The following is a 24,546-nucleotide window of genomic DNA, read 5'->3' on the forward strand; positions in this document are numbered from 1 at the left end:
GATGAGGTATACATAAAGCTGAACATTTCAGTTTTTTGGCCACAATGGTTTGTTTCTAGGATTGCTGAGAACCAAAAAATGCTGGTTTCAGTCAAAACCTGGAAATGTGTGAAGAAATTTTTTTGATGCCAATTAAAAAAAATGTATTCTGTTACTCTTTATTCCCTTAAAAAATTATTTCCTTGCCAGTTCTACTCGCTAGCATCTCATCCATATGCATATTTAAACATTTTCACATTTCTAGTGCACTTCTATTATATATATTACAGGACCAATGAATTCTTATGTTTATTTGAAATTAGACAGAGGTACGAATCAACACACTAGATTCAAACATTCCCAAGCTTTGGATTCAGAGCTACATTTCATCTAACTTCTTGCTTTAAGGCCTAAACTCTACTCATAACCAAGTTTCTCTATTGCTTTTTGCCCTGTACTTTTTTAAAATGTGGTCCTACTATGATAACCGACTCCTTAAATATGGCAGCAAAGGTTTCCATGTTTGTTAGCTCTCAATTGCTCCACTGCAGATACCCCACGTTTATAAGTAGAGAAGTTTCATAATTGGCAGCCCTATTCACTCTAGCTCAGGTATAATCAACAGTAAAACTTGTCCAACTGAGGTGTCTTAGAGGTGTTGGTCAAGTGCAAATGATATGTACAATTTTCCATTTGGAACTTAATTATACATTCTGTTGATGATGTAACAAACAGGAGATACTCTACCTCACTTTCCCATAGCTGTATTGACTTTGTTCTGCAATGTTAACCGTAGTATTTATGTCAGTAAAGTCAGACGATACAAGTAATTCTACCCAGGAAGCAGGGCTGTGGTATAAGGAGGTGTTATTTTTTACATTGTCACTTTTTGCTCATAAGGGCTTTCAAGGAGCAAAGCTTGCTCTGGAAGGAAGATCATTCAGTGTATATGTATTATACTCAGGTGTCTGGCTTACAGCAGGCAGCCATAAGAGATCATCTGAATTAGCAATAACCCAGAACAAGTATCATGTTTATACAGAATATCCTGCTAATATGGTGCCTGTGAAAGACAGTTGTTGTACTTTGGCACCTGCTAAAGAAGGTGTCCTACTCGCTTGAATCCTGAGATTTCAATAAAGTTTGTGGTTAATTATCCACATACATATTTGTGGGACTTTTTTTTTTTTACCACATACATATTTGAGGGACTTCAGCACTCCAAATACTGTACTTAGGGACTCATTCTTTCTTCGCAGGAGATATCACAATAGAGCTGGATGAATTATTTTCAACAGATTTTTTTTTCAAAAAGTGCGTTTTTTGGTACTCTAGATCTACTTGCAAATTCAGGTAGAATTTGACAAATAGTTTTGGCTGAGGAAAAAACTGATTTTTTTTCAAATGAGTTCTAAACTTGACTTTTGTTTCAAAATGACATTTCAAATTCAAATGTGGCCAATTTTTTCAAGAAAACAAAACCAAAAAAAAAAGGCTGAAAAATGCCTTAAAGACTGAATCAAAATGAAAAATTTGAAAAAATAAATGTTCAGTCAACCAAAATCAGAAAAAAAAAATGAAAACCCCCAAAATATTGTTTCAAACGGACCCAAAATGTTTTAGACAATTTGATACGAATATATTTTCAAGTTTTCCTATTTTATTAACTCCGCTGTAATCAGCATATCCATGTAATCTCCACACAGTCAAAACAAAATGTAAGACCTATTTCTTTGACCTGTCCTTCCCACAGAAAAATCCCTCAAAACAAAACAACTACACAAAAATTCAAACCCCAGAGAAAATTAACAAACAAACCAATTCCTGAAAATAGGACCAGAATATTGTGATCTTAAACATGAAAGGGCAGGGTGAAAAGCAGGTTAGAAACTTTTCGGATCTGGAATAGTTTTTAATGACAACTCTGCCATTCCTAGCCTAGATCATTTTTAAACAATGTGTTTTAATTTTACTTCTTGGGCAAACCTCTTCCAATATGTTTGTTTGTAAGCCGTCTCCTTCCTCAACAACAAAATCCAAACAAAAAGCAATCTATAATCGTGGAAAAGCATAGTCAGAAAAAAAAATAAAAATAATTGTGTTCTGACCTCTAGAAAGGACTACTTCCAAACACAAAAACAATGCCATTTAACCTATGATTGAAAAAAGCAGGGCTATAGCACGGTACCCTTAAATTGACTTGGTCCTGTTTATACAGGCAAAACCGCAATGAATTACAATACAATTGGAGCATAATCTCATTCCATGGCATTCTTATAAATGTAGCATACTCAGAACCATTCTGAGCCACATGGGAGATTTTCTCTTTCTATTCCTGTTCCTTGAGCCAATGATTCATAAAGTCTCTCAGTGTATAAGGCCGTAGTCTACCTGAGCAGAATTTTAGAGTAGCATTCCCTGTAACCTACAGTTTTGCTTCTTTCTTGTCATGAACAAAAGGGCATATTTAGTACACAATTCCTCTAGTGCATCAGTAATTTGTCTTAATTCATGGCCTCTCCAAATTTAGCTACCCAATCCAATTTCTGCCCCAAACAGCAGGTCATTTGCCTCCGATAACAGTAGTGTCAATTTTGCCAGCTGAGCCTGACACTTCACTTTTACTGTCTTTCCCCCACTAGTTCCTACTGGTGCGCTGTCTGTGTTTACAGTGCCATATTGATGGGTTGCAATTTGAATGTGCTAACTCTACTCCTACACAGTTTTTCATAAATAAGGGGACCGCAATAGTCCCAGACTGGATGTTGAGAAGTCTAAGGGCAGAGGAGGAGGTGTTCTGTTCTGGCTTGGCATGAAGACTGCCACCGGAAGATATGATAGCCAAGTGTGAAATCTGCTCCCAAGAGCTTGCAATCTAGGAAGCGTGACTATGTTGTTGTTTTTCTGATGTCTTTCAGAGACCCTGACAGTGTTCTCCTTTCTTTTCACAAATGCAATCTCATGTTTTTTCTAAAAAAAAAAAAAAAACAAAAAAAAAACAACCCACCATCTGTCCCAGCTTTGTTTCCAAGTTTGTTATGTCTGCAGTAAAGAGGTTGAGGATGATTTTATTTATTTGTTTGTTTGTTAGCTTTTGTTTTATTATGCAGCTTGCTCCAGCAAAGAGCAATCTGAATCAGGATGTGTGATGAGTGTGACAGGATGTTCTGGTTTATTTCAATAAGAGCATCAACAAAACTCTCCCGCAGCAGATTGAGTTCAGTCAGTGAATGAAAGATAGCACAAACATGACATTCTCAGAACAGATTGTCATTGCCAGAATAATGCTGACATCAAGTTATGAGCAGCTTCACAGACCTGATTAATGCTTACTGGAGTGTCACATACATGGCAGCAAAAGTAAACTATTTTTAAAATGCTGCCATTTTGATCTAGGCTAGCGTAAAATGTTGGCCTTTTTGAAGATTCATAGATTCCAAGGCCAGAAGAGCATCTAGTCTGAACTCTTATATAGCGCAGGCCATAGAAGTTCCTCAGAATAATTCCTAAAGCATATCTCTCAAGCATCCAATCTCAACTTAATTTGTCTAGCTTCAGCTTCCAGCCATTGGATTGTGTTACACCATTCTCTGCTAGACTGAAGAGTCCATTATTAAATATTTGTTCCCTATGTAGAGACTTATAGATTGTAATCAAGTCACCCCTTAACCTTCTCTTTAAGACAAACAGATTGAGCTCTTTGAATCTATCATTATAGGGCATGTTTTCTAATTCTTTAATCATTCTCTTGGCTCTTCTCTGAACTCTCTCCAATTTATCAACATCCGTCTTAAATTGTGGGCACCAGAAATGGACATCTTATTCCAGCAGTGGTTGCAGCAGTGCAAAATATAGAGGTAAAATAACCTCTACTCCTACTTGAGAGACCCCTGTTTATACATCCTTTGATTGCATTAGCTCTTTTGGCCACAGTGTCACGCTGGGACCTCATGGTCTGCTGATTATCCACCATGCCCCCCATATAAGAACATAAAATGGCCATACTGGGTCAGATCAATGGTCCATCTAGCCCAGTATCCTGTCTTCCGACAGGTGCTTCAAAGGGGATGAACAGAACCGGTAATTGTTAAGTGATCCATCCCCTGTCGCCCATTCTCAGCCTCTGGCAAACAATCTTTTTCAGAGTCACTGCTTCCCAGGATAGATCCCCCTATCCTGTACGTGTAGCCTAAATTTTTGTTCCTACATTTATATTTAGCCATATTAAAATACATATTGTTTGCTTGTGCCTAGTTTTCCAGGAAATCTGAGTGCTCTGAATCAGTGATCTGTCCTCTTAATTATTTACCAGTTCCCCAGTTTTTTGTCGTCTAAAAACTTTATCAGTGATGATTTCATGTTTTCTTCTAGATCATTGATAAAAATGTTAAATAGCATAGAGCCAAGAACTGAGCCCTATGCGACCGCACTGGAAATATACCTGTTCAAAGATGATTCTCTGTTTACAGTTACATGTTGAGCTCTATCAGTTAGCCAGTTTTTAATCCATTTAACGTATGCCTTGTTAATTTTATATCATTCTAGTTTTTTAATCAAAATGTTGTATGGTACCAAATCAAACTCTTTATAGAAGTCTAAGTATATTACATCAACACTACTTTCATCAACTGTACTTGAAATCTCATCAAAAAAGGGTGTCAAGTTAGTTTGACGGGACCTATTTCCATAAACTCATGTTGATTTGCATTAATTACATTTTACCTTCCTTTAATTCTTTATTAATCAAGTCCCATATCAGCTGCTCCATTATCTTCCCTGGAATCAATGTCAGGCTAACAGGTCTATAATTTCCTGAGTCATTGTGTTTACCCTTCTAAAAAATTGACACATTAGCTTTCTTCCAGTCTTCTGGAACTTCTCCAGTGCTCCAAAACTTTTTGAAAATTATGAGCTCCTTAGCTAGCTCTTTTAAAACTCTTGGATGTAAATTATCTTAACCTGCTGATTTAAAAATGTGTAACTTTAGTAGCTCTGTTTGACATCCTCCTGAGAGACCGGCCATAGATTTCTCCTGATGTCACTTTGCTTCCTTTATCAATTTTCTACAGTTCCTAACTTCTGATTTATATTGATCACTAGCAAATTCCTCTTTATTTTCTCGCTCTTAGCCAGTTTCTGATCTATTGCAGAGCTTGCCCCTCACTCCAGGACTCCTCTGTTTTTTTAAGTAGCCTCTTGTGAGGGCATTTGTGAACGGCCTTTTGAAAGTTGAAATAAATTATGTCAACTGGTTCTCCTTTATCCACTATTTTATTGACTCACCACACGGGAATACAAGTACCTCTTAGTTGTTCATGTACCAGATGTTTCTTTCCAGGCTCTTTCCTCAAATGTGATCTATCCTGATACATGTGCCATCTGCAAAGCAATTGGGGGGAATTCCCCCCAATGTCACTGATGGTGAAGCCCTTGCTTTTCTTTTTCACTATATTGCATTTTGTCCTTTATTGATCCTCTTCTAAATTGTTTTGTAAACTAAACTATTTGTATTGGTTTATGTACATAATAGTCTGTGACTTTAAAAAGGCACATCAATGATGATACAGGGTTCAGTGTTGCATGCTCAATGGTCTGGTAATGTATACAATTTTAACAGATCCTTGGTAGCGGGAATTCTTTGCTGTTACATGCAAAAACACCAGATGGCGCTTGTTTCTGGAGTATTTTTATGAGGGTGTCACTGCTTGCCTTAGAATTTGATGTAATTAGAATAACTTCCCTTCAGTTTGTTGCTCAGTACATTAACACATTCAAATTGCAAGCCACTTCACACATCTCAAATGTTCGACGCAGCAGAGAAAGCTTGTCTGCTTGCTTCTAGTAAAATCAACTCCCTCCACCTGTGGCTGTGCCATGCACAAGGTTGCTCTGTAATTTCACTCACCAAGAAGTGTCTGCATTTATTATAAAGTACCCCCATTACGCTCTCTCACACTATCATGCTCCAGATTTCTCTCTAGTTTCAAATCTGAGAAAGGTCTGTGTTTCTTCATGGGAACAGATCTCTTCCTCTCTCTCATTTAACTTCTCTTTTAACTGAAAATTCTCCTAATTCGCTGTGCTACAGAGGTAGTTCTGTATATTCCCAGCAAATGCAGTGTGTGCAAATGAAATTTACATATTAATAGATTTTAAGGAAAACCCACCCATCCTCTCCAGTGCTATGGCAGCCTTTTAGCATAATGACTTTATGAACCACTGTTCAGGAACCTCTGTTCTGTAACATTTAAACATTCTCTATCAATTTGTATGTATACGGAAGTAATGAGTTACAAATCAAGGGCCAAATTCTACTCTTATTGAATTTGTGTCAGTCCAAAGTAATTCCATTGACTCACTCTGGTCTTCGGCTGCCCAGTGCTCTGGTGAATTCTGTGTTGTTGTAGAAGATACTTGTTAATTTTGCCCTTTATGGGTTGATGGCCCAAGCTGGTTAGCATTTTGGATCAAAGTAATAGGAAATCCTTTTTTGCCTCAGGAGTATCTTCCAAGTTAACTTGTCCTGACTTTAAATTGTTCATGCCATTAGTGAGATTTCACAATTAACACTGCAGAGCTAGACAGCTTTCTACAAGCCTTTAGGAAGATAGTCTGTCCCCTCATGTCCTTAATGTATTGATTCCCCACTTTGGGGGTGATTAGTGAGACTATTCAGGGATATTCTACAGCCCCTCTGCCCAAAAATTTCTTCAGAGCTCCATTTAGCAGTAAGCCTCCTAATACACAGATGGGTCCCATCTGCTGGCTGAATCTAATGTTGCAGGGTTTGATAAATCCTCTTTTGGAGCCTATGTAGGCAGTTTCTCAACATTTTAACCCTTAAAACTGTTTCAAATAGCAATTGTCTGTGCTAACCAGGTTTCTGAGATGGCAGCCCTTGCTTTACAGAACCTATTTTTAATTTTCCATAAGGTCAATGACATTCCATGCAACTTGTGCCTGTGTGCTTTGAACCTGATCCCAAGCCTATTGAAACCAATGGAAAGACTCCTGCTGAGTTCCTATAAGCTTTGGATCAGGCCCTTTGGCCCAAACTTAAAACCATTACGCTGTTCATTGTTGCAAAGTCTAAGGCCTAGATGCTCAGAGGTATCTAGGCAGCTAGCTCCCATTGATTCCAATGAGAACTAGGTGCCTAAATACATTTGTGGAGCTGGGCCTAAGTGATTTAGGGCTTATATACATGGGGACATCCAGGAAAGTTAATCTGAATTAACTAAAGGTGTGAATTTAAACCACACTAAACCTCCAGAGCATCATACAGAATTGAAGTGGCCTTAATTTGGTTTTGTTTCATTTGCTTCCAAAGTGAATTAAACGAAACCAAATTAAGACAAATTTAATTCTGATTAACAGCAGCCACACAAGGATTTAATGTGGTTTAACCAACATACTTCAAATTCACACCTTTAATTAATTAGAATGAATTTTTCTCCATGTCCCCATGTAGACAAGTCCTTAAATTTTCAAAAATGGCTTGGCATTTAGGAGCCTAAGTCAATGGGACATATGCTCCTAAGTGTTCCTAAGTGAAAATGAGTCTTAGCCATCCAAATCACTTAGGCCAGATTTTGGAAAATATTTAGGCACCTGACTCACAGGAGATAGAAACCTAAGTACCTTTAAAAATCTGGGATTTAGGCCTTGCAACACTGAGAGGAGCAATGCCTACATGCCTTTAAAAATCATGGTCTCTGTGCACAAGTGCCTGACTGATTTTTTCACCAGATTCATAATTCCCTTCCTACCTTATGCTCTCCCCTTCCAACAAGACTGATGGCTGCTAGACATCACCACACCTTCAATATCAGAGGGGACACACAATTCTATCTAACCAGAAAACAGGGCTTTCCAGTTTCTGAGGGCTTGTTCATTTATTTGAGGTTGAAAGATAGGACACAAGGCCTTAAGAATATTATCTTCAAATGGATTAAAATGCGGCTTCCTGAACAGTATTCCAATCAGTATTCTTTGTCACAAGGAGATCACAGACTGTTCCATGAGAAGCAATTCCATCTTGCCAACTGAAAAGGGCAGCGGTTCTCTAGAACTGACTGGGAAAAGCTGCTATGTGGTCATCTGCACACACTTTTACTAGCCATTATCAGGCAGATGGATATGGCATGCCTCTACAGCTGTAGCTTTTGGTAGAATTGTTCTCGTCTCTGTACTGGGAATGCTTTATGGATCCCATCTATTTAGAGACTTAATTTTTCTTTACCTGTGTATGGTTGTTCTTCAGTGGACAAGTGCATTGTTGCTATTCAGTTTTATTACCAGTTTCAGTGGCAGCCCTGTTAGTCTGTATCAGCAAAAAAAATGAGGAGTCCTTGTGGCACCTCTAATAAGAGACTAATAAATTTGCCACAAGGACTCCTCGGTTTTTTTTTCTCTTACCAGTGTTATTCAGAAGAAGGAAATTAAAAAGTGAAATGTACCTGGTTACTCAAGGAGGCCTAGTACACAACACAGTGGAGTAAAAATGTTCGGGTTTGTTTGTTTTTAATGAAATAACCTGCCATTGTACTGTCCATCAATGTATGGGCGTCATGCATTTATATACCACACTGTTTCCTGATTTTTTGTTGTTTGTTTGTTTTTAATCTGACTTTCCATTTATTTTTCAGGATGGATGTCTTGGTTTGGAAACAGCATTGTGATTTTTGTACTCTATAAGCAGAGAGCTGTCCTGCAGCCCACGGATTATCTTACATTTAATCTGGCTGTATCAGACGCAAGTGTGTCTGTGTTTGGTTATTCCCGGGGGATCATTGCAATCTTCAATGTCTTTAGAGATGATGGATTCCTCATCACATCGATATGGACATGCCAGGTAGGAATGCATTATGTGGTGAATTATTTAATTAGACAAAATAAGTGGTGCTATTTCTGCATGCGTGCTGTCTATAAATAACCAGTCAGGCTTATAAGAGTGAAAATTAGTGGTGAATGACTTCCAATGGATCATAGTTCTGGTTTGGTTCAGAAAAGCATCCAAAAATGTGGGTGTTTCTCTAGATTTACCAGCCATGACCAGTTCCAAGTGATTTTCCACCCCAGAAATCCCTTTACCCAATAAACTCCTGAGACTACACTTAATGTTGTACTGCTCCTTATAGGTTCATTGTTAATTGGTATTGCTTATATTGCAGTAGTAGTGCCTAGAGGCCTCAGCCAGGATCTGTGCCCTGTTGTATTCGGCACTCTTCACTCATGCAATGAAAAGGTGGTCCTTGCTCCACAGAGCTAACAATCTAGCCTCCTCCAGCATCTTCAGGGGGTAATCAAGTGGGCTTGCATATTGCTACCCAGTACCTTTTGTTGTTGGGAATATTTGTGAAGCCCCGTGTTTATATTTTTTGTCTATTTTAACATCTTACAGTGCCAAGTTTATTGAACAGGTTGGATAGGAGCTGCTCCAGTTGCAACTTGATTTCCCAGATGTCTTTGTTCCCTTCCAGTTTGATGATTTGCATGTGAGTTTGGTATAGAAAGAATCTTGTTAACTATGGTTAATGGTCTCTTTCTATTGGTAGCCATTGGTAAGGGGTCCTTGCTGATTTTGTTATAACTATCAGCAGCCTTCGATACCATTGACCATGAGGTTTTATTGACTCGCCTATGAGACTTTACTGGACTGGCTTGAATAGCCCTTTTACTGTGTTTACTGTTCTCTGGGAGGTGCCAAATAATGGTAATGAGTACCTGTCGTCTTCCCATAGGGTCCTCAAATACAAGTTTCCATTTGCTCAGGAAAATAGTGAAACATTTTGTGTGATGGCTGCCATTTTTGCAGATACAAGGGACCTCCAGAGCTAAAAGCATGAGTCTCTACCGCTTGAGATAAAGAGCCAGGTTTTTCAGCTGAGGCCAGACTCTGATCCTCCGCAACAGAGGGAGACACGTAACATATAGTGACCAATGGGTTACACATATACTGGATTGCAATATGTGAAGGACACTCAGATCTTCATGTGCTTTACACTGAACCCAGATACTGAAATCTCTTTGTTTTCACAATGTCTAACAGAAGTACAAATGTAACTAGTAGCTACTTGTTTTAGGCTCAGTCCATATAAGATGGCTGCAGTGGTGAAGGTATACTGTCTGGGAGTCATTGCTGCTCTTGCATGTCCAGGTGACAGTCATGGCATTGAGTAATTTTTTTTTCATTTATGTCTGGCCCAGGGGTTTTTGCCTCGTCTTTTATCATGCAGACCTTGCCACAGTATTCCACACCTTTGTAACCTCTAACTACCAGAAGCTGGGAGTGGAAGATGGGATTGATTATTTCATAATTGCCCTGTGCTGTACACTCCCCTGGAAGTTCTGGTATGCACCACTCCTGGAAACAGGATATTGGATAGGATACAGGAAACCAGAGACAGTTTACAGGGATCATGGTCTTCACCCACTATGGCCTTTCTTATGTTCTTAAGGCTGTATTACTGCCGTGTGCCTGACTTTGGGCTACCCTTGAAAAACACCTGGAAGCTTCAGCTTTGCACCACTTGAGTGGAGCAAGTTTCATTCTTCTAGAAAAGTCACTAGGTTGTCTCTTCCACCATTTGGGAGACCAAGGATTCTAACATTGCTCAGATTTAATTTTTAATAGTTCAATTTTATTTAGTATCATTTCAATGCTATTAATAATGTTAGAAAGTTCAGCCTACCAGCTCTGCTTTTCTCCAGCTCTTGGAGGTCCTGGCCAAGTTACTCATTAAGGGCTGATCTACACTAAAGATGCAAGTTGACCTAAGTTATGCTACTTCACTGTCTCTCCCGCCGACTTACCTTACACTTCTTGGGTAGCTGGAGTACAGATGTCGATGGGAGAGTGCTCTGCCATCGACTTAGTGGGTCTTCACCAGACCCGCTAAATCAACCCTGCTGCATCGATCACAGCAGGGTTGATTTAGCCGTAAGTATAGACAAGCCCTAAGACTTTAAAGTTGGACACAATGGAACAAAGGGCACCACTTGGTCAAATGGAGTCTAGAGCAAAAATTATACATCTTGTGCCCTCATTATTTTGTTTGATATTCATTAAGGCTCTGACCCAGTAAAGCACTAAACCAGATGCTTAACTTAAGCACATGAGTAGTTCTGTCAAAGTCAATTTGTATCTAGGGGGAAAGCCTATTTGATTAACAGATTTTAAGACAGAAGGGACTGTTATGACCTAGTCTAACCTCCTGCATAACAAAGGCTATAGCATTTCATCAAGAAATTTCTGCACCAAGCCCATAACTTCTGGTTGAGCTACAGTGTATCTTTTAGAAAGACATCCAGTCTTGATTTAAAGATTTCAGGTGATAAATCTGCCACATCCCTAGGTAAGTTGTTCCAGTGGTTTATTACCCTCTCTGGAAATAATTTGTGCCTTATTTCTAGCCCAAATTTGTCTAACTTCAGCTTCCATTGGATCTTGTTACGCCTTGTTATGGCCTTGTCTGCTAGAATAAAGAATACAATCAGAAATGTTCTTCCTGTGCAGATACTGAGAAGACCATGATCAAGTCACGTCTGAAACTTCTCTTAGATAAACTAAACAGATTGAGGAAAAATGATGGGCAATATTATGGTATTTGTTAATTCTGTATTTTGTTATCTGGTAGTGGAAGGAGTGATGAAGAAAAGTGCTACATGGCCAGACAGACAAACCATTAATGGCTAGATTCTGCCATGCTTGCTCATGGTGAGCAGTACTTTATTCTAACATAGTCCGTTTTACAGATAAGGAAGTCAAGGCACAGACAAAGATGAAGTGACTTGCCCAGGATCACACAGGGAGTCTGGGACAAGAAGCAAAGACAGTCTCCTGACCTTCTGACTTGTGGTTCTAAGCCTTACTCACATCAGCATCCTTCCTCCCATTTAATTTTAAAGGCAGGAAGGTATAAATTCACATAATGTCTGTGGGGGTGGGGTTTTGTGTAGGCTTTCTTGCTTTACATCAAAATCTTTCAGTGATGAGTGTTAAGCCACATCTACACTACCTGCAGGATCGGCAGGTAGTGATCAATCTATTGGGGATAGATTTATCATGTCTAGTGTAGACGCGATAAATCGATCCCCGATCATCCTGCTGTCGACTCCGGAATTCCACCACGGTGAGAGGTGGAAGCGGAGTTGATGGGGGAGTGGCGGCCGTCCATCCCGCGCCGCGAGGATGCCAAGTAAGTGATTCTAAGTCGATCTAAGATATGTCGATTTCAGCTACGCTATTCTCGTACCTGAAGTTGCGTAACTTAGATCGATCTCCCCCCCCCCCCCAGTGTAGATGACACCTTAGTGTAAAGGCTGTACAGATTTTTCTCCTAACCCTTAATCTAATACATTCTGCTTTATAAGATTCTGCTTAATATTACTGGGCCACATTGTACCCCTATGTGCAAACAACTCTGTAGGTCTGCTTCCTGGTGGGCTTTTTTTCTGCATTCTCCCATTAGAAGAAGGGTTTGGCTCCACCACCTCATCCCATTGAAGAAACCAGGAATCTATATCTGCATAGCTCCTGGGTATCCTCCAGGGCCATAGTGCCATCCTCCCAAAGTCTCTGCACCTCCACATTGGTATTCAACCCCCTGCTTCTCTGCCCTAGCACCCTGCAAACAGAGTTTCATTGGAGTCATGCTGTCATGACTGCAATTTAAAAGGGATTTCCCAACCCATAGCTTCCTCTATGACCCAGTCCAACCTCCCCCTGGTTCACCCGTGCAGATAAGGGCTTCTCAGGAAAGATAAAGCTAATACTGTCTTTGGCTGTTAACGTTCTTCCTGCAGTGACTGTGTTTGTCTCAGCAGGATCACACCCACTGCATCCTTTTGCCCCTAACTAATTTGCAGATCCCTGAACTCATGGACAGTAAAGCAGTCTAATAATTTTATTCATTAAAAATGGTGATTTGTCAAAACCGAAAGTGTTCGTGTAAACCAAAAGTGTTGGGTTGGACAAATTTCTTGACTCAAAAAATGTTGAGGTCAAGGTTTTGAAATGGTCAAAATGGCTCATTTCAGCATTTTTAGAATGAAAAATTCCAGTTTTGTTTAGAAATTTAAGCTAAGAAGACTGAAACAGAAAGGTTGAAATGAATTGGGAACTAAACGTTTTGAAATTATGGAAAGGAAAGGTTTCAATTGACCTGAAACAAGACAAAACAAATTGTTTTCTCAGGTCACTAATATTTTTGAGATTTTTACCTTTTTGTCCTGATTCAAGACAGGAAACATTTTTCAACTCTTGAAAATACTTGTGGGACAGGAAAAATGTTTTCTCCCCAGCTCTAATGGATGGTCTTGTGTGGGATTTGAGGGATGTAGGGGAAAGCTGACACGGCAGATGCTGACTCCCCAACCTGTCTTTCCCATGGCAAGAGAGAGATATGCATATGTAGGGCCCCCTTTGTGAGAAGGTGTTTAGGGTAAAATCTAGCTTATTGGCTATTTTCATTTACATTTGTGAGAAGGATTATACTTAATATAAGTGCGCACTGTGTGATGGAATCAAAAGCCCCTTTTCTATGTCTCTTTCTTTGTCTTGTCAGCTTTGCTGCAGAGGCGAGGAGGGAGTGGTGACAACAGTTGAGAGAAGCCCATTTTTACAGCTGGCGCCTGTTCCTACCTTTCACACTAAGTCACAGCCTGTCAAGGAGGCATGCTTTGCTCCTTTCTCCACAGGAGAGTTAACTTACCAGAAGACTACTGTTCTGATCTCAGCAAAATATTCTTGTTCTCCTTCAAAATATGTGCCCCTACATGTCGGTAGAAAGAGATTTTATCTAAAGAAAGCTAGTTGTTTTAGCAAAATTCCTCTATTTGCTTTCCATGCACATTCACAGCTGTCATTCTTGGGTGTGTTTTCAGAGAAATTATAGGAGAACTCTTTCATTTACTTTATTTAATGCACGGCTAAGAAGTCACCAATAAAACAAAAAGTGATACTGAAGCTGAAAAATTCAGATCCAGAATTTAAAGCATTTCAAATGTTGTGTTTGTTCAGAGGAAGGCTGGTGGTGGTGGTGGTAGGAAATTAAAAGTGGACTCAGGAAATCTAGGTTCAATTCCCAGCTTTGTCACAGACTTCCTGAGCTTGGACTTGGGCAAATCGCTGAGGCTGAAATCCTGGCCCCACAGCAGTCAGTGGCACTCACAGCTCAGTGGGAGGGAGGGACTAAGTTGGATTTAAGCCACCTTTATGTCCTGCTGGACTGGACTGCTTGAGGGGGCTGGGAAAGACCTGGCATTGCTTGAACAGCCCTCGTCACTTGTCTATGCTATGGCAGCCTCCATGGGCTGCACTATGGGCCACAGAGCAGCCTGGAATCTCTACGGTGTGTCATGTTGCAACCCTGCCCCCAGCAACTCCTTCCATATGGCTTGTGAGAGGGTCCTCAGGAGGCAGCCTGTATATTCCACAGTGCCTGCACATGGAAATCCTTCTCCGGCTGGAACCAGGGCTTTTAGAGCCCCTTTATGCTGCTCTGGCATTTTTGCGGGGGGTAATGGGGTTGGAGTTGTTGGGGGAGGATCTGGTCCATTATCTTGCTGTGCCCGAGTTGCCTGTCTATAAAGGGGAAGTAGTTGTACTTCTTTACCTCACAGGGGTATTGTTGAGGATAAATTCTTTAACATTTGCGAGGTGCCTAGATGCTATGTTGGTGGAGTAAGTAGATTTGGTCCTGCCTATTTTAAACAAGGAGCCATTTGTAAAATTTGGATCTCAAGCAAAGTTTTGAATTGTTTGGATTTGAGAATCTGGTTCAGACCCCTCTGTATTAACAACCAACCTGTTGCCTGTTCTAAGGAAAGGAACACTTTAATTTGCACAGTGTTGAATTGAATATGTCTGCTAATTCTGTGTGTGAGCTCTAGAAGTTACAAGTTATTGTTTCACGCATATGAATGGACATCCATTTTATAATTAAGAATGCATATATATATATATGGATAGTAATATAGTAATACGTTCCCTAACCAGCCACAGGGGCAAGATACTCCTTTCAGTTACAGATGTGTAAATCCAGAAGAACATTGCTGAAAAGTTATTGGAGTTATTCTGGTGTAAATGAGAGAAGAATTTGGCCCAGCATGACTAAAATAACTCTTAAGGGCCAGATTTTGATCTTATTTATACTTGTATACATCTGGAGTAACTCCATTTATACTTGAGTAGAGTTACTCTGGATTTACCCCAGTGCAACTAGTATATTCTCATGTTCACTAATTGTGATGTTAATAAGTGTTATAAGGAATTATTTATTTTAAAAAAAGGCAAAGAAAGTTAAAGGTAAAAATTCTGAACAAACATATTTCAGGTTACTCTATCAATTGAAACATCATTTCCCTCTTTATATATGGCAAAAATTTTAATAAACGATTCAAACATTTAAGCACAATTAAAGTTAAATAGAAAAATACATTTAGGGCCTCATTTCTGTTTCCCTTTTACAAAATGGCAGTTCTAACACAGGAGCAATTCAGCTCATAGCTCTTGTAAGGAGCAAGATATTTACAAATTATTGGATCAAATTCTGATCTGCTTTACATCATGTAAATCTAGAGCAATTCCATGGCCTGCACTGAAGTTACAGCAGACTCAAACCTTAGTGTAACAAAAATCAGAATTTTCTTGGCAGGATGAGTAAACAAATGGCACTGTGTCAAAGTTTTACACAAACATGTGCTAGGTGAGAGATTGTGTAAATATTTCCTTGTAATAAGAGCATGTAAATAACTGAGCTAAACAAAATGTATCTCACACAAAAAGTTCTTTTTCCTATTTATCGAAGAGCTCAGTCAACTTTTAAATTAAAAGTGGAAAAGCCGCGGGGTCTCTGAATAAAGTTACTGATTATTCAAGAGGAACAGTTTGAGCAAGCTGTCACTTGTGATAAGCAAGATGTGTCGGCTGGCGGAAAGTATGCTTTTTTCTGTGGAGGTTTGTCTCTGTGTCAGTTTTAATGGGAGTCAGGCTTCTGAGGACAAGCTCATACCCATGCTCATATTCCTTTTCTTAAATCTGACAAAACAGAATGCAGTGAAAACAAGAAAACACATGTTAACATGTTTCATAATGTATGGCCATAGCATGCTATTGGTTTTTATACACGAGCTACCGTTAAAATCAGTGGGCGTTGTGTAAAAAAAGACTAGTGGCACAATACGTGTGTGTGTGTGATTTTAAAACTCATTTTAAAATATTCAGTACTTCATTACAATAATAATGTTCTTACTATTTAATGCCCAAACTTCATATGCATCTTATAATTCAAACAATATTGGGATGAGCTCTCTCACCCACACCTGCTAGCCTCAGAACTGAAATCTTCATCTTCGTTTGCATCCACTTGGGGCCTGATTCAGCTTCCATTGAAATCACTGGAAAGACTTCAGGACTTTCGGTCTCTACTATACATTTGGGAGAGGCAGGAAGCAACCTAGGGGTAGTAACTCCACATAGATGCATGTCGTCAGCTGCCTTTATGAGACACTGATTGGGAAATAAAATTAGGAAGAGAGAGAGAAATGGTTCCTAAATACTTATTTCTGGGGTGAAGGGAAGGGCCATCAAGCATACACAAATAAATGGAAAGTTACTAAATAATGAATAGAGAGGAAATTTTATCAACATTAAATACTCCAAAGAACTCCTCCGATGGCAGGGGAGTACGGCAAGCCTGTGACAGCTGAACATCTAATGTATGAACTATCTAGATAGATACTAAATACTAAGACAAACAACTAACCCACAGCCTGGGCAGAGGAGAGCTGCTTAGTTTTCAGTCCCTTTGTTCCAAATAACTTTTACTCTTAATGTTTATAAACTGAGCCTAGAGTGCCATGGAAGATTATTGTTTGCTAGTCCCTGGTGCCGTTGGTCTAGCTGCAGGTCTGTCTGTTTGCTGTTAGTCTCGGTGCCACTAATTTTGATTGGCTGTGCTTTTCGGCATATCATCATCAAGTCACTCTCTGGCAGGTTAATCTGTGCCAGTCCTCATCTCACTGGCAGCCAGTCTTGATTACCAGCTGAAACTGGCTGGGATCACTATTTCGGCTGTGTTGCACATATGTACAGTTATCTCATCAGGCATGGCCAATCTCTATTTTCACACATTTGGTCGCTTTCACTGAGCCAGTTTTCTGCCTCACTTTGGCCTTCCACCATGGTCTGCTTGACTACAATTTTGGTCCTCGTTCTGAGTAGCCAGCTTTCACTATCAGACATGTTTAAGGAAAGTTTCCTTTGCTAAGTCAGGTTGTCATTTCCCTTTATCTCATGCACTCATCTCTTTTGATCTATTTGACTATTTTTCTTTCCTCTGCCCATGCCCTTCTTTGATCTCCATGATAAGATGAAGATTTAGGATTTACCAGATCTAGTTATTCCTGCTCCTGGGGGAGAGCTCGACAGAGAAATGAGATCTCCCCTCGTATTGTTCCAAAACACTAGCCTTTGGAGCCTTTCCTCACAAAAAGACTTGTCGCCAGGTAAAAAGAGTATCTCTATCCTTTGCATCTCCATTTGAAGGGGGAGAGGTTTCTCCATCAATTCTTCCCCCCTGGGAAGAAAGAGGTACCTCCACTCTCTTCTGAGAGAGATTTTTTTCTCTTTCAGAGGGTTCACAGAGGCTCTCTTCTCAGGAATCTGGTGACTCTGATACCATGGGATGAATTTACCTGGCCTCTTGTTCTGCATGTTTGAGGAGGAGTGGCTGACTTCTGCTGGTTGTGCCTAATCCCTGGCACAGCATTTAGCTGCTCCCGCTAAGTTGCAATTGCTGAGCTAAGGTATCTTCAGCCATCAAATTGAACCAAGATAAGAAGTCAAAGTTGTGGTCTGGCTGCAGACCAAAGCCCCTCTAGGATTTTCCCACCCTGTTCAGAAAATCTGGAGAAAGCAGAAGACTGTTTTTTGCCCGGTTGTAGCTCCGTTCTCTATCCTCTCATTGCCCTGCCACTGTGCATCAACCCTGTCCTGGAGAGGTCGAGCCAGCAGTTCATTCTCTGGGCAAATGTAGTCTTTGGCCTCTGCTGGGACTGCCCACAAAGGGGTCAGTTCACGTCAACTGTGATAGTTGTGCCTGGGTCGAGATATGAGCCAGTGACCTAGAAAATCCCCTGAGCGATCAAGTCCCCCATTGGCCAGTTTTCTAGTTAACAACCATGAACAAGTCTCTCCTTTCCATAAAGAGTCTATTCATAGGGTCTACTGCAATAGATGTTCGTATGGAAGAGACAGTGAAACGTGTTAGTAATGTGATGTTGCAAATGACTTTCCTTAACAAGGGGAGGGAAAGAAACACTACAGCTCTCTGTGTGAGCACTTCAAATTCTACTAAAGCTCACTTCCCAGCAAACATACAAAGCCTCCCCTGTGCAATAATCATAATACCACTACAGAGCTGCTGGCTTCAGAAGGCCGCTGCCACCAGTGGGAAATGGGGGAGGTTTGTAAATTCCTGAAATAACTAAAATGGAATAATGACTAGTGGTCTACAAAGCACTTGCTCGTGGTCCAGGGAGAGCCCACTGGTCATATGGCCCTAGCAGCTTTTTTTTACGGTTGCTAAGACCTATATTAAGGCCAGGGTGCCTGTTAGGCTCCCAAATCTACATTTAGGCACCTTAATAAAAGTAGCCTGATTTTCAAAGGTGCTAAACACTTGCAGTTCCCATTAAATTCAATGATGCTTGGCACTCTGGAAAATCAGGACATTTATATTTAAGTGCCTAGCTATGGCATTTGGAGCCTAATTTTAGGCAGCCAGGTTTGAAAGTTTTGGCCCAGATACCTTACTGATGTTACTTCCTCGTGTGAGCAAATGCTATAGTAACCACAGAGGTGTTATATTTTCACAAATGAGGTCATGAGGCATTCTGCCTGTTAAGAAGCGCTCCACATGAAAAAAAAAATTGAGAATGCCCCTGTATTCATGTATTGTTTTCATTTTTCTGACATGCAACTCCTCTGAGCCTTGCAAAGACTACAGCAGATAGGTAACAGGGGAAATAACAGAGAAAGCCAAACCAGTCTAAAACATACCACAGTTAATTAAGATTTACAGGGCCTGGGGCAAAACTTTAAAGCCTCGCCACCCTATTTGTGTTTTTAATGAGCTCCCTCCCACCTTTTTGCCCATTGTGTCCTGTCTCCCACATCCCTGGAGGTTTTTCCTGGCTCCTTGAATTAGTTTGATTTTAAATGATTTTATGTTTTTAGACTAGCCCGCTAACCAAGATAATGTTTTTGCACTCCAGTTTTCCTGTATGGTCCCAGGCGAGGTGACTGAGGCAGTGATAGCACTTCAGGCATGTGACTGAGGAATTAAGGCAAGAACAACCAGGTTTCAGGGGTTTCCTTTCTACTGTATAGCTCCTGAGTTGCTGAAGACAATGGTGCACAGCATCTCTATGTACCTCAGTCTCAATCCCCACTCACTCTCTGTCAAGCTCACCCCATCCCCATCTTATTCTCCCATTTAGTACCCACTCACTTTTCATTTGCCCAATCATCCCTACACTCACCTCACTCCATCTTGCGGTCAACTCATCAATTCCATCCAACTGCCCCAGCACACACACCTCCCCCCTTCTCGCCCCCCTGGCCACCTGTCCACACAGCCACTCAAACCACTCACTGCAGAATTCTCTCCCTCCGAGACCCAGCGGGATCTATGAGCCAGTCATCTTCTCCCCTTGCATCCACATGGTGTTGGGTCAAGTGTTGTTCTCTTTTTCTCCCTGGGGCTTTCCCAGGCCAGCGTTAAACTGAACCCTTATGTTCCTGAACAGATGCTCACTGACTTCACTGGGCTTCATAAACGTTGCAGTAAGAGTCTACGCATGTAGCTCTGCTTGCTGGAAAAGGATCTGAATCACCAGTACTGCTTTCTGCAGCAGACAGATATTGGTGAAGGTTCCTTATCCAAAAAATAACCCGGCTCAACCCCGTGTAGCTGGCATGATTACAACCCAGCCCAATTTTTGAGATGCTTGAAATAGAACTGAGAGCGGCTCATTAAGAAGTACAGAAACCAGATTTTTCACAGAATTGTATCAGCCCTGAGGTATATGCAGAAATACATTTGGATGTCTGTGTAGTTCAGTCGTCTGAGTTATATATGAGACTCCCACAAGGAATTACACTGAATGTAAAAAGGGCTTGAGAACTAGCTGCTGCAGGTCTTCACACATAATTAGTCAAAGTATGACATTGCTCGGATTTTGTTTATATTTACCTTATCATTTCTGACATTTGTGTAAGATGAAAATAACCCAAAGCCAAATCATGAAAGTGGCACTAAGAGCATTAACAGATAAAGCAGGTGTTAAAGGTGCTGTGTACAGGCTATATAACCTTAGATCTGTATTCAGCTCACCTTTACATCCTGCTCAGCTAAAAATGGAGTATGTTAAAGATGAACTATAAAGTAAAACACCAAAAGACTGGTTTTGCCCTTTACCGCTCCTGTATAATGGTCAAAGATGGCCTTTCGTGGCCCCTCCATCCCCTCAAAAATTATTTTTTCTGTAAGGATTTTACATATGAAATATTATGGCTATAGGAAGAGTCCTAACTTCTGTCTCTTGGCTGGAGGACCTTAGCAATATTTAGAAGACCTTAACAGAGTAGTCACATAAGGCTGTAACCTGAGCTGCAGCTGTCTCTGGAGGGAGATAATTTAGATTGAAAAAACAAAGTGGAAAAAGATTTTTTTCCCCCCGCCTCTTTTTTTTGCTTTGCAATTCACCTTTAAGTAACATAGATGGAAAAGACAACAGCTTTAATTTGGGGGAAGAGGAGTTAGTCAGAACCAGCATAAACTTTAGCATCACAGATGAGGATATTGGGCCAGATCCTCAGCTGGGGAACTTCACTGGAGTTATGCCAGTTTTGCACTAGCTGAGGGTCTGACCCATTGTCTCTTGTACTTTTTTTTTTAAACTTCTATAGCCATTGCTGACTCTGTGAGAGTCAATGAAGTTATGTATTTGATACTTACGAACTAAATAATTTGAAGGGTCTGTTTGGTTGCTTAGCAAATCTGAGAGAGCCTCTCCAGTGCTGCACCGATATTATTTCACATCACAAAGCTGATGATCTACCTACACGTCAGCGTAATCACAAGAGAGGTATGGGCTAGTACTGTGGTTCCCAAACTTGTTCCACCGCTTGTGCAGGGAAAGCCCCTGGCGGGCCGGGCTGGTTTGGTTACTGGGCTAGCAGTGTGCACACAGGTCTAGCAAACTAAAATGTCTAAATTCTATTCCTAGCTCTGTCATGTCACATAATTTCTCAATTTCCATATCCCCATTTGTAAAAGGGTGGTAATACTTGCTTACCAGTCTCATTCCTATAATGCCTGTGTCTTTTCCTAACTGGTTACATTTAGTTTAGAAACCATCAGTTTGTTCAATATTTTCAGTTTCTTCAGTGCATCACTTGGACCTTGTCTCTAAAGAATTTAATCTATGATAATGTCTTCCAATCTCCTAAACTTGGGCGGGCCAGATCATCTCACTGATTTTTAAGCAGAACTTCCCATTAAAATTGAAAATCAATGTGATGATACTACCATTTGTTTCAGATCCTTCAGTCATTCCTCACAATTCTCTCTGACTTGATTGTGCTAAATAATGTTGTCATCTTCCAATTTAGTAACCTCCCTGTTTACTCTTCCAATTCTTTAACAAATATATTCAATGACACCAGTCTTAGTAAGGCTGCTTGGTGCACCCCTTATTAACTGGCTTGCGTGTTGCAAATTGATCATTTATTTCACCTCTGTTTCTCTCTTAACCCAGGCCTCATGTATTCTGTAGGATATCTGTCCTAAAGTTAAATGTCCATTGTTGGGTTTCAGAGTGAATCCCCCCAGTTAAATAAAAAGGCAGTTACTTTATGTATAGTGTAAACATTTGAAAATATTTTCAAGTGTCAGTTCTCCAAATTGTCCCTTATAGGGAAAAAGCCCACATAGGAGACTGGAAACTCTGAGCCTGATCCAGTGCTGACTGAAGTCAATGGAAAGATCCCCAGTGACTGCAATGGACTTTGGCTCAGGGTGTCTATATTATTTGCCTCACAGAGTTTCCACAAGATTGTTTCCACAGCAAAGGATGTGTTTGCTCATGGACATAATGAACAGGGTTGTAGCCTATAGTTCTCTAGGCGGTTACCAAAAGCCTAGGGCAATCTGTGTGAAGACCCTGTACTATTCCAGCCTTTCCTTAATCCACTGTGACTCTCCAGCAATGTGGCTTCAACTGGAAATTACCAGGTTTTTGTTGCTTCTGAATAAATATTGTAATCTAAGGCCATTAGGCCCCCATCCACTGTAGTATTTTATGTTTTCTGGTGAGTTTTAAGTTATTAATCATTCTCCATTTATTTCAATGTAGAATCTATGCTAGCCAGCAGTATCAATGTAACAAAGGAGCTCCAAACAGCCATCCCATCCCTTCAGATTTATAGCTACATACCACATCCTTGCTTCAGCTGCTTGGAGCTGAGCTCGCACCTTTGCTATGCTGCGATCTCTTGTGGCTAGAAGCCACATTAGCAGCTCAGCAGAAGAACCACCTCATGTAGAAGCCACATTAGCCAGCAGCCAGAAGTGACTCCTTGTCAAGTGACTGCACAGATGGCTTTCCTACAGCCAAAAATCAGCCCAGAGAACTGACAGCTATGTGCTTTGCAGGCCGCAAAGTGGCAGTGGCAATCCCCATGGGTATGTGTGGCAGAGCCCATGAATAACCAGTGGTCTTTAGGAAAACTCACCTGACAAGTTTATAATCCTAGAGATCAGTATAAAGTAGCTTTCTGAGGACTAAAAAACTATATATATATATATATATATATATATATATATATTACTTTACTTTCACAAGAAAACTGTGTTTGTGTTGACATTTAAAGGATCCCATTATTGGGATTATGTAGGAACCAAAGGCAAGATATGTGATTCCGTAGATATGCAAAAGGTACAGAAGGTTTTAAACCATCTGGATATGTTCTTTTTAAAAATCCTATAATAACAATAAATAAAATGAACCATTGAAGTGTATTATACAAGTTCCCAGGGGAAACTCCATAGTTCACGATTTAATACTTAATTTCATAAAGTAATTCATAAAGGCTGATTGTTGTAACACCATTCCACTCTGGCTCAGAAATATTTCCACTGTGTCTGGTTCAGAGGTGACAAGCTCCACCACCCACCATTTTCCTTGGTCCTAGGGCTCCAGATAATTTTACTCTGATTTCATTCAAGGTATTTTATACTTTGCAAAGGCCAGGGTTACTTCTTTTTTGGGACTGTGAGTTCTTAAGTCAGATAGTTGAATAGCTGACTTAGCATTTACTTATATCAAGGAGACATGTCCTAGACATGTAGTAAGTGACTATAGTTCCTTTTGTCTGAATGAACACCATTTCACCAGCATTTTCCATTACTGAGGCAACTCATAGAAAACACCTGTCAGAGTAAAATATGTGTAATACACAAGGTTGCACTGCATGTCTAGTAGAGCTAGTCAATTCCCACAAAGCATTTTGAAAAAATATTCAGGGTTTCAGTGAAAACCCAAACACCAAAATGTTTTTGACAGCCAAAAGGTTTCAAAAAGGAAGCTTTCTGATTGCCAAATACTGGGGGGAAAATCTTTTCAGTTTTTCAATGAAAATCTGAATTTTTTTTTCAAAAACAATTTTTTCCATGAAAATTTTGATTTTTCACCACAACCCCACTTTGAGGAAAAAGTTTCATATGAAAAAATTCAACCTGCAATAGTTACTAGGTGTCATGTGCAGGTGGATAGTATTCTGAAGGCCTACTAGCCAATTTTTTGGGGAAAAAATTATGTGAATTTTTGCCAAAGAATTTCATATGAAATTTCACACCACTGAGATATCAGTTCCAATGAAGTTTATAAGATTTGAAAATAATATATGCTTCATTATCAATATTTCATCCAGCAGTGTTCCTTATTTTATGAGTGTATAATTGTTGTTACATTTTGGGGGTAGTAAATACTTTCCCCCATTTTCAGAAAGATTTATTGTCTACAGTGTACTTATTGTCTACTTGGGAAAATACTGAAAGTAGGGACTGTATTTTTTCACACAACGCACAGTCAGTCTGTGGAACTCTTTGCCAGAGGATGTTGTGAAGGCCAAGACTATAACAAGGTTCAAAAAAGAACTAGATAAGTTCATGGAGGATAGGTCCATCAATGGCTATTTGCCAGGATGGGCAGGGATGGTGTCCCTAGCCTCTGTTTGCCAGAAGCTGGGAATTGGCAAAGGGGATGAATCAGTTGATGATTACCTGTTCTGTTCATTCCCTCTGGGGCACCTGGCATTGGCCAGTGTCAGAAGACAAAGGATACTGGGCTAGATGGACCTTTGGTCTGACCCAGTATGGCCGCTCTTATGTTCTTATGCTTTTGTTATTCCACTGATATCAAGGTGTTTCTAAATGGCAATTTGATTATTCTGTATATCTTTCATTGTGTGAAAGTGATATTATTCTTGGCTGTGTG

General features: G+C 40.1%; 1 protein-coding gene across 1 annotated transcript in view; it reads left to right on the forward strand.

Annotated features, from left to right (window-relative positions):
- The window catches only part of LOC125633843 (visual pigment-like receptor peropsin), a 46,052-nt gene that overhangs the window by 2,241 nt on the left and 19,265 nt on the right, over positions 1-24,546 (forward strand). The window contains exon 2 of the mRNA XM_048843701.2: positions 8,628-8,833. Coding sequence (XP_048699658.1) covers positions 8,628-8,833 — 206 coding nt within the window. The remainder of the gene's footprint in view (positions 1-8,627; positions 8,834-24,546) is intronic.

The sequence above is a fragment of the Caretta caretta genome, chromosome 3 (genome assembly GCF_965140235.1).
Source record: "Caretta caretta isolate rCarCar2 chromosome 3, rCarCar1.hap1, whole genome shotgun sequence".
Classification (NCBI taxonomy): Eukaryota; Metazoa; Chordata; order Testudines; family Cheloniidae; genus Caretta; species Caretta caretta.